The 11,404-nt window shown below is 44.2% G+C and overlaps 1 protein-coding gene across 3 annotated transcripts in view; it reads right to left on the reverse strand.

Annotated features, from left to right (window-relative positions):
* STX17 (syntaxin 17) overlaps positions 1 to 10,917 on the reverse strand; it is a 75,250-nt gene extending 64,333 nt beyond the window's left edge. For 2 of the 3 annotated variants that reach the window (XM_060199103.1, XM_007525530.3), the window contains exon 1: positions 3,455 to 3,652. In XM_060199103.1, the coding sequence (XP_060055086.1) occupies positions 3,455 to 3,577 (123 nt within the window). In that variant the 5' untranslated portion in view covers positions 3,578 to 3,652. Of the gene's footprint in view, positions 1 to 3,454; positions 3,653 to 10,863 lie in introns of those variants that run through there. The other variant, XM_060199102.1, reaches the window with a different exon arrangement.
* Between the last annotated feature and the right edge of the window lie 487 nt (positions 10,918 to 11,404).

An 11,404-nucleotide genomic window follows, 5' to 3' on the forward strand; every position in this document is an offset into this window, starting at 1 on the left:
AGGATTAGGTACTATCATGTGCAGCGAGACACGGCCAGTCCCAGGTGTCCACTGCACACTACTCTCATTGTGTCCGGGTACTGCAGAATCACTCTCTTCAGTCTGCCTTTTTTTTTCCCCCCTTTAAATTCACCTTGGATGACGGATGGCTAACTTAATAAATAGTTTATCTTTCCACACCCCACCCTCAGAAAGAATATGCCTTTTTGAAAATGAGGCACTGTGAGACACCTGGAATCCAAAGTCAGTTCTTAACTCTTTTGTCCAGCGTGAACACAGCAGTTTCTAAATGTTTTTACACTGCCATAAAATAGCTATTAAAATATACTAGTCAATCCTATGTAGGTTAAAAAAAACATACATCATTTTCATAATATTCTTGGATTTCCACAGACTACAGAATGGTGAAGGATAAGAAATAAAAACATAGATTAGCAGGACTTTAACTGCTTAGCTCCAAACATCACTTACACTGTAAATTATATTGTATAAATACTTGACATTGTATATTATAAATATTGAGATTATAAATATATAATACTTGATATTGTATAAAATCAAAAATTGTAAAAATTTTGCAAAGTGTTAAAGGAAAAATTAGGTATTAATATAATGCTGAGGTAATTTTCCTATGGTGTCTGGCACAATGAATCAAGTCAGTAAAAAAAAATAAATAAAAAACCTTTCGGGTGGTAGATAGCATAATGGTTATACAAAAAGACTCATGTCATGCCTGAGGTTCTGAAGTCCCAGGTTCAATCACCTGCACCACCATAAGCCAGAACTGATCAGTGCTCTGAAAAACTAAAAATAAAATGAAAAATGAAAAAAAAATTAAAAGTCCTTTCTATCTATCTCTACACACCTTTCTCCCAGAGTCTGGCTTTGGATGACTGACTAGCTAGAAGCTAAAGGTAGTGGCTTCTGTACAGAATATATATATGTGAAAGAAACCAAGACAGGTCAGGCCTCCAAGGTAAAAATAAGACAACAGAGGACGGGCCCTTGTAGATCAGAGTTCTAGTATGCCGTTCACGATCAACTGATCTGCCAAATACTAGTTATCTTTGTAACTGAGCTCTTCACTAAGAGCTCAGGATGTTGTAACACACTTCATCAAACCTCCCACTCAGAAATGATCAGGCAAAAGCCAACAGTCGTATTTCTATACAGTCACAGGTGAGCAGGTGAGTGTTCCTCTCCCATCAAAGCACGGAACTCTTTGTTTCTGCTCACAACAAGAACAACCAGTTTGTCAGACAACTCCTCCACCTTGAAGAGTCACAACGCTTATTGCTTATGGATAAAGAAGAAAGGCATTAGGCCGGGAGCTAGCTCACCCAGTATGGAAACAGCTTCCAACGTGCAGGCTCTGGGCTTTAGTCTCGGCGCTACATGGGGGCACTGTGGGTGGCACTGGGGAGACGCATGGGGGTGAAACAGCGCAGGGATATCTCACTTCTCTGTCTCTAGATTAAAAATAGAATAGACAGCTCATCTGGGAGGGTGCCTGCTATGCCATGGCTGCAACCCAGGTTTAAGCAGGGGGAGGGCACCACACGAGGGAAAGCTTTGGTGCTATGATGTCTTTCCCTCTCTCACTCTGTTCCTTCTTTCCTTCCTTCCTTCCTTCTTTCCTCCTTCCTTCCTTCCTTTCTTTTGTTCTCTCCTCTTTTTATCTTTTCTTAATGCTTTATTTTTACTGTACTGGATAGAGACAGGAGGAAATCAAGAAGGAAAGGGGAGGCAGAGAGGGAGAGAGAGGCAGCCAGGCAGTGGCACACCTAGTTAGGTGCACATAGTACTAACCTCAAGGATCTGTGTAAGGATCCGGGTTGGAGCCCCGCAGCTCACCACCTGTGTGTGTGTGGGGGCAGCCATTTATAAGTGGTATAAGGTCTGCAGGTGTCTTTCTTTTTCACCCTCTATCTCCCTCTCCTCTCTCCATTTCTCTCTGTCATATCCAATAAAATGGAAAAAATGGCCGCTAGGAGCAGTGGATTCACAGTATATTCCTCCATGAGGATCATTTCTGGAACCATCCGTTCCACCCCGGTTCCATGGCTGCCAGTTCTCAGCAACATCGCCCTGCCAGATATTCGTCGGGATGCGGCATCATCTAAGTTCATTTCCCACGTCTACGCTCGACCGGACCTGCCAATATACGCGGATATCTTCGCCCACCCTGTCCAACGCTTGACGTCTCGTCACCCAATCTGGTCCCCTACGCCTACACTGAACTTCTCTGTTCCAGACTCTTGGAAACAGAGCTGGCAGTCAGCTGAGGTAAAGAACAAACACCTCATCACAGACCCCTGCGAGCGTCAACCCGGCTTTGACCTAGCACGTTATGACTGGGCCCTCCTCAATCGCTATCGAACAGGCCATGGCCGGTGCGCCGCTATGTTCCATCGCTGGGGAGCCAGAGAGACCCGAACTGCCCCTGCGGCTCCAGACAGACTATGACCCACATAGTCAACGACTGCCACCTCTCCAGATTCAAAGGAGGTCTCGAAACTTTACATCAGGCTCAACCTGACGCTGTTGACTGGCTACGGAAGAAGGGCAAACGCTAGAAGAAGTGCTGAACTCTAGTGATAACTCTGAAGGAGAGAGAGAAAAGAGAGACAGAGACAGAGAGAGAGAGAGTGAGTCCTGCAGCACTGCTTCACCACTCACAAAGCCTTCCCCCTGCATGTGGGGACCAGAGGCTTGAACCTGGGTCCTTGTGCATGGTAACACATTTATTTGCTCAACCAGGTGAGCCACCACCTGGCTCCTTTCTGTTTCTTTCTATTTTTGAAAAGTCAGCCTAGAGCAGTAAAGCCCAAGATAACAAAGGGAAAGAAAAAGAACAACGTTGCTAAATCGATAGGAACTGGATATTTTTTAGCCAAGTCTCTTATCTAATATCAAAATGTTTACTGAGGTAGGAATCATAGTAAGTGAGATTAACCAACAAGAGAAGGATGGATACGATACGGGATGATCTCACTCATAGGTGGAACTGAGGGCAGGAAGAAGAAAACACAGGTAAAGCTGGACTGCGTTTGGCGTATCGTACCAAAGCAAAGGACTCTGGAAAAGGAAGGGAGGGAGGAGGTTAAGGGATGGAGAGTGGACGTGGGGTCCTGGAGCATGATGATAAAAAGAAAGACCTAGGGAGTTGGGTGGTAGCGCAGCGGGTTAAGCGCACGTGGTGCAAAGTACAACGACCGGAGGAAGGATCTCTGTTCGAGCCCCCGGCAGGGGAGTTGATTCACAGGCGGTGAAGCAGGTCCTAAAGTGGGGAGTGAAAATGTTTTGCAGACACCTATCATAGGGAGATGGGAAATTGTACCCAGGAGGCAACAGGTGAACTGGAAACTATTAATGCCCCCCAAAATGATAAAAGAAAAAAAAATTAAATCACAGCCTGTAACATCTCCTCGTGGTCTACACTGAGGACACCCACCTTCTCAATATTGAGCTGGTGCTTTCTTAACCTCTCCAGGTCTGTTGGGATGACTACTTTCATAAACTTCTGTATAGCTGGTTCAAGACGGCGCAATTTCACTTTTTCTTCATCTTCAGACATCCTGAACAAGGTTGTGTCGCCTTGTCTCGAGACAACTGTCTTCTCCACTTATCCAGAAAGTCTAAAAGGGAAATATCTATTTAAGAATTTAGTTTCCATTATTTAAAAAAACCAACAACTAGGCAACCCTATGATTTATTCTACGGACTCAACTTGATGCTGACCTTGAGCAGCTTGCTTTTGCTTTATCAAATCTTTTCATTTAAATTAAAACCCTTCTTTACAAAACTGATATATAACGGGGCCAGGTGGTGGCACACCTGGTTGAGAGCACATGTTACAGTGCTCAAGGGCTGGGGTTCAAGTCCCCAGTCTCCACCTGTAGGGAAAAGCTTTGCGAATGTTGAAGCAGGTCTGCAGGTGTCTCTCTGTCTCTCTCCCTCTCTACTTTCTTCCCTTTCAATTTCTGGCCAAATTTTCTATCCAATAAAAAGTAAAGACAATACATTAAAAAATGAATATATTCTTTAGAATATTTATAAAATAAAAATAATAAAATCGGCAATCACCTCTTCACTCATAGTTAATTATTTTTTCATTCTGACATCTGTCTTCCAAGCTGTTTTTCTCTCCAAGGATATTGATTTCATGTACTTAAATGCCTTTAAAAGAAAAGAGGGGAGTCGGCCTGTAGCGCACCGGGTTAAGCGCAGGTGGTGCAAAGCACAAGGAACGGCAGAAGGATCCTGGTTCGAGCCCCCGGCTCCCCACCTGTAGTGGAATCGCTTCACAGGTGGTGAAGCAGGTCTGCATGTGTCTTTCTCCGCCTCTCTCTGTCTTCCCCCTCCTCTCTCCATTTCTCTCTGTCCTATCCAACAACAACAACAATAATAACTACAACAATAAAACAACAAGGGCAACAAAAGGGAATAAATAAATATTTTAAAAATGTTTTAAAAAAAGAGAGAAGCAGACACTGTCCAAGTATGTCTTCTGAAATGACAAAAACTGTTAGACTTCAATCTCAAACATTTTTGCACTGCACTTCCAAAGTCACTGTAACACAACTATGTATCTACATATTTCAATATATTTTAACATAACAGGCAACTCTTTTCACTGATCTTTAAGTCACCTTTTTCCATTCTGAAAAAGTGATTAACAGGGGCTGGGTGGTGGTGCGTTCAGCTGAGGACACACATTACAAGGTGCCAGGACCCAGGTTCAAGCCCTTGGTTCCCACCTGCAGGGGCAAGCTATATAAGCAGTTAAGCTGTAGGTGTTTTATTGTTCTCACTGCCTATCTCTTCCTTCTCTCTCAACTTCTCTATGTCTCTGTTCAACAAATAATAAATAGGTGATTTTTTAAAAAGTGATCAGCACTGTCTACAAGCAAAATAAGTCACCAGTGGCTTAGCTAGACTAAGAAGCCGAGATTCCTGAAGTATAAATACTCTTTTTACCTTGCTGGTTTTCTACTAGTGTCTCAGAGTCAAGAAAGTACTGAGTTTTACTGATAATCCTGGTGGCAAAAATTATAAATGAAAAATAAAAAGAAAGGGAGGGGGGCAGGCGGTAGCTCAGTGGGTTAAGCACACGTAGCGCAAAGTGCAAGGACCAGCTCAAAGATCCCGGTTTGAGCCCTCAACTCCCCACCTGTAGGGGAGTCCCTACACAAGTGGTGAAGCAGGTCTGTAGGTGTTTATCTTTCTCTCTCCCTCTCTGCCTTCCCTCCTCTCTCGATTTCTTTCTGTCCTATCCAACAACAACAATGACAGTAGTAACAACAACAATAATAACACTATCAATGATAAAACAAGGGCAACAAAAGGGAAAAAATAGCCTCTAGGAGCAATGGATTTGTAGTGCAGGCACTAAGCCCCAACAACAACCCTGGAGGCAAAAAAAAAAAAAAATTAAAAAAAAAATCAATCAATCAAAAGAAAGAACAGAGACAAATACTGGAAAAGATGTGGAGGAAAAGGAATCCTTTTACACTGCTGGTGGGAATGTATATTGGACCAACCTCTGTGAAAAGCAGTATAGCGACTCCTTAGAATACTAGAAATGGACATAGCCTATGATCCTGGTATTCCTCTCCTAAGGAACATGCTTATGCTAAGAACACACAAACGCCCGTCTGAACAGATCTAGGGACATCTAAGTCCATGGAAACATGGTTTGTAGTAGTTCAGATTTGCAAACAACCCAGATGCCTAAGGGCAGGCGAGTAGTTATGAAAGTTGTGGTAAATCCACACAACAGAATACTACTCGGGTATAAGAAATGATGAAGCCATCTCCTTTGTCACATCTTGCATGGAACTTGAAGGCACCAACTTAAGTGAGATCACCCAGGAGGAGGATGAATATTAGACGATCTCACTTACAGGTGATACTCAAGAAGCAGGGAAAGAAAGGGAACTCATGGAATCAACTAGAGCAGGTATGGTTTGTTGCCACAAGGCTAAGGACTCTGGGGGTGGGAGAGAGAGAAGAGAGAGGGTTGAGAAAGACAAGTAAAGTGGACTTATGAAAACAACAAAAGCATCTAAGCTTCTGAACTTGTGTAGAGTAATTGTATCACTTAAATTTTTTCGGCGTGGAGAGCTAGATGGTGGTACACTTGCTTGGCTGCACAGGTCACCTTGTACAAGGACCAGGGTTCGAGCCCCTGTTCCCCACCCATAGGGGGAAGCTTCACGAGTAGTGTACAAAACTACTTCACGAGTAGTGTACAAAAGGTGTCTCTCTCCTTCTCTACCTCTCCCTCCCCTCTCAATTTCTCTCGGTCCAATCAAATAAAGAAAAAAATAATGGCTGCTGGAAGTGGTGGGCTCATGGTAGAGCCACTAAACCCTAGCAATAACCCTGGTGGCAAAATAAATAAATAAACAAGTGTAGTGGAATATTTGGGGGGGGGCAGGCAGTGTCACACCTGGTTAAGTGCTCACATTACAGTCCACAAGGACTCGGGTTCAAGCCTCTGGTGCCCACCTGCAGAGGGAAAGCTTTGCAAGAGGTGAAGCAGGGCTGCAGGTGTCTCTCTGTCTCTCTCCCACTCTGCCTCTCCCTTCCTCTCAATTTCTGGCTGTCTCTCTCCAGTAAAGAAAGATAAAAATTAAAATAAAAAACAATTTTGGGTGATTGCGTTTTTTCTCTATGAATGACAGGGGTGGTGATACAAAGTTATGTCGTGTCAAAACTTATACAACAGTACACCACAACAAATGAATTTAAACAACAGATTGTGAAGGAACCCCAAATGAGAGTAATTATGAAAAACAAGGTTCATTATAATGAAATAGTATAACCACACTGAAAGAAGTCAGGAGAGAAAACAAATAATCTAGGTGACATTAGAAAAAAACAGCATTTTGGGCTGGAGAGACAGCATCCTGGTTATGCAAAAGACTTTCATGCCTTAAGCTCTGAGGTCTCAGGTTCAATCCCCAGCACTGCCATAATCCTGAGCCAAGCAGTGCTCTGGTTTCTCTTTGTATCTCTCATTCATTAAAAAACAAAAAATAGAAAGCTATTACAGAGCTACAAACAGAAAAAGCGATACACAACTGTACTCTAGTTAGTAAATATTTGTCATGTGTATGTATACTAAGATTAAACAAATGCGAAAAAACTATAAAACTCAAAAATCAAGTTTCCTATTTGCAAGAAGTTGCAAATGAGGAGGGAAGAAGTATCAGAATGAATGCTTGTTTATATGTATATATTCACATTTCATTAAAATATGCAAATCTTTGTGAATGTATGCATATTTCTATATGTCTATATATCCATCTCAATGGAATAAAATACATATATGTCTAGGAAATATGCATGTGCACATGTGTGTATTCTCCTGGCTCTCCCTGTCAGGTGCTACAAGCAATTCTGCTTCATTAGCAACGAACATACCTAGCTTCAAGATCTTGGTGATTAAATGTCACTCGCAAAAAAAAAAACCAAAAAAGCCCAAAGATCCTGGCAGAAGTTGAGTTGTCCAGGACCAGACCTACGGAAAACATGATTAACCTGGAATATCTCTATGGTAAGAGACTAAAGAAATTATGAAGTACAAGAAAGACTGGGGGATGAGGGAGAGGTTGCCTAAAGGCACACAAGCAAGGTTAGAAAAAAAAAAGTTCCTAAAAGGTGAAACAATTTAAGACATAAAGAAGCAAAATGTTGAATAATGATGAGAAAAATAATTATCTTCCACCTGCAAGGGGGGTGGATTCATAAGTGGTGAAGCAGGTGTCTCTCTTTCTCTGCCCCTCTCTGTCTTCCCCTCCTCTCTCCATTTCTTTCTGTCCTATCCAACAACAATAACAGCAACAACAATGGAAAAAAGATGGCCACCAGGAGCAGTGGATTCACAGAGCGGGCACCAAACCCCGGTGATAACCCTGGAAGCAAAAAAAAAAAGAAAGAAAAAGAATTATCTGAGTCCATGCTGATGCAAATTAATGTACAAATAAATGGGAAGGGTGAGTTCTTCCTTATAGAACTCAGAAAGAAGAAAGAACAAAAATATCCACTGAACATTACAGTAATAATTACCAAAGGCAAGATATGTCTGTGGAGGCTGAAGTCAGAAATCAAAAACAGGGTATTTACACAATTTCAAAGTTCTTCCCTGAGAAAGCATAAAGGGGGAAATTGTAGAGACGCAGATTTAATCATGTGATCAATAGAAGTGCCCAAAGCAGTGAGTCACACAATGTGTTGTCTGAAGTGATGAGCTAAGAACAGCACATGTACTTCCATGGTATTGACAGACCCTTAACTTAGTTTGAGGAAACTTCAGAAATGCCCCAGTTGAGGTGCACTGCAGAATAAGTGAGTGGCCATGTGTGGATAGGGTTAGCTGGGCTGTCTGAGCTCAGCATTTGGACTTTATGTTCAAGACCACATGAACAGGACCGGCACAATGACTCCTTTTACTCTTATGTGAAACTCTACCTCGTCTGACACAAAATCTTAAAATAAAAAAAAAAAGTGACCTGGATGCTACAAAAGTGTAAAAGTTATGGATGACAAGAGATGAATGAGGAACTGTCACAGACTGGAGAGTAGTCATGACAAGGAACTGCGATGTGACTCTTCGACTATATCAGGGCACAACAAAAAGGCATTAGTATAAAAGTGAAATCCAAAGGGAGTTTGTGCAGATGCTAACTTCCTGCTTCCAGATTTTTTTTTTTTTGTCTCCATGGTTGTTGCTGGGGCTCGGTGCCTGCACTATGAATCCACTGCTCCTGGAGGTTGTTTTTCCCATTTTGTTGCGCTTGTAGTTGTCATTATTATTGTTGTCATTGCTGTTGTTGTTGGATAGGACAGAGAGAAATGGAGAGGAGCGGAAGACAGAGAGGGGGAGAGAAAGATAGACACCTGCAGACCTGCTTCACCACCTGTGAAGCGACTCCCCTGAAGGGGGGGTTCAAACCCAGATCCCTACGCAGGTCCTGGCGCTTTGTGCCACGTGTACTTAACTCACTGCGCTACCGCCTGGCCCCCTACTTGTTGGTTTTAATAATTATGGTGCAACTATAGTTATATAAAATGCTAACACCAAAGCCATAGGGAACTCTATCACTTCTGTAACTAATATGGTTGTAAAATTTTCCCAAAAAAAAAAAGGCCCCAAATAAAGGGCCCTAGTCAGATAGATGGGGTAAACAGTTAATGGTATTTATATACTTTCTTCATGTTTGGGAGCTACTCTCTGCGGTAATCTAGCTTTCTTAGTCCTATGCTCAACCTTGACACCATCTTCCCAACAATGCTTTTAGTCTACCTGCACGTTAGTTATCAGGCTCAGGCAAAAATTACTAAAGTCAAGGACTCCTTGGAATATACCTAAAATAGACTTCCTAGCTTCTTCCAAAGTGGAGATCCCAGGTTTCATCAGCTCTGTTCCTACCTTTGGGTTCCTGTTTATTAAACAGATTGTTCTGCTTTACATCTTAATGTTTTTCAGTCATCAAGTTGCAGATGCTACCGTGACACCAACCTGACTTCCCTGGGCAAGATGACCTCACCCATGTGTCCCAGAACCTCACCTCTCCAGAGCCCTGCCCCACTAGAGAAAGATAGAAACAGGCTGGGGGTGTGGATCCACCTGCCAACACCAATGTCCAGTGGAGAAGCAATTACAGAAGCCAAAACTCCCACCTTCTGCGCCCTATAGAGATCTTTGGCCCATCCTCCCAGAGGGATAAAGAATAGGGAAGCTTCCAATGGAGGGGATGGGACACGGAACTTTTTGCTGATAGGAAAAAAAAAAAAATTCTGCTGGTAGGAACTATGTGGAATTGTACCAGTTATCTTACACTCTTGCTAATCACTTTTAAATCACTTATAAAGTATTTCTCAAAAAAATTTTCCCAAAATAAAGTTGTTTTTTTTAGGCACAACCAACCCATTACACACGAACATGTCAAAAACTTTGTCAGACCTGCGACCACAATCCACCGCACGAACATTTGCATACAGGGGGGCGTGGTGTGTGCCAGGTGCTTCACAAACTTTGCTCACTCAGTGCTTAACTGAGCCAACTGCTGTAATACTTAATGTTTTCAGAGGAGACGAGAAGGAGGATCAATCGCAGAGGTTACTTAGATGACTTGAGAGAGGTCATGCCTCTTTGTGAATAATAATGGACGGCCCTATTTAAAAAAAAAAAAAAAAAACCAAAAAGCAAACAAACCATTCCCTGGCACTCCCCCTCACCCCCACCCCAGCAGAAGTGATGGAGAAGGAGACACCTTCCACCAACCTAGAGAGAGCCTCCATTCGGCAAGTGGGCAGGGCGCAGTGCCCATCTGGAAACCCAGGATGGGGCGGGGTACCGAGTTTAAGGAGCAGAGCCGGGGCCCCGGGTTGCACCTTATGGTCCGAACTGATAAAAGGAAGGCGTGGGACCTTCAGCCAGTCCCCCAGGCCTGCCCACAGGAGGGTCCCGGCCCTGCCCTCGGCCGCCCGGGGGGCTGAAGGTCACCCTCGCAGGGCCGCCCGGGGGGCGCCTGGCCCCGACCCCTACCCCGGCGGGTCCCGGAGACGCGGCACCGGCTCCTGGCGGCCCCGCCGCGCCCCGGGCAGGAAACTGTGCCCCCCGCGACCCCCGGAGGCGGGCGGGACCCTCGCCCCCAGCCCTCCGCCCGCCTCGCAGCACTCGTGTCCCCCAAATCGAAAGCGCTACTGGCAGCAGCAGGGAGGAGGCCACCCTGGCACTCTCACTTCCGACCTGTTTGTTGCCTGTGGGTTCCCGTACCGCCGCGAGGCAGCGCCTGAACCCCACTGCCAAGCGGAGCCCCCAACCCCCATCGGCCTCCCAGGAACTCTTACCTCCCGCAGGGCCGGACTGTGCACTCACGGCGCAAGCGCCGAGGGGCGGAGCCTGCATCGGGGGGCGTGGCTCCAAGGGGGCGGGCTGGATTTAGGCCACGCCCCGTCCCAAGATCTTGGCTTTACTGGGTGTGGCCACGCTGGTCCTGGAGTCTTGTCTTTTGCTTTTCTTTTCTTTTTCTTCTCTTCTCTTCTCTTCTCTTCTCTTCTCTTCTCTTCTCTTCTCTTCTCTTCTCTTCTCTTCTCTTCTCTTCTCTTCTCTTCTCTTCTCTTCTCTTCTCTTCTCTTCTCTTTCTTTTTCTCTTCTTTTCTTTTTTCTCTTTCTCCCTTCCTTCTTTCTTTCTCTCTCTCTTTCCTTCCTTCCTCCCTCCCTCCCTTCCTTCCTTCCTTCCTTCCTTTCTTTCTCTCTTCTTTTTTAAAAAAATTTATTTATAAAATAAAAATATCAACAAGAGCATGGGATAAGAGGGGTTCAATTTTACACAATTCCCACCATCAGTGTTCCGTATCCCATCCCCTCCATTGGAAGCTTTCCTATTCT

Source organism: Erinaceus europaeus, chromosome 10, assembly GCF_950295315.1.
Source record: "Erinaceus europaeus chromosome 10, mEriEur2.1, whole genome shotgun sequence".
Classification (NCBI taxonomy): domain Eukaryota; kingdom Metazoa; phylum Chordata; class Mammalia; order Eulipotyphla; family Erinaceidae; genus Erinaceus; species Erinaceus europaeus.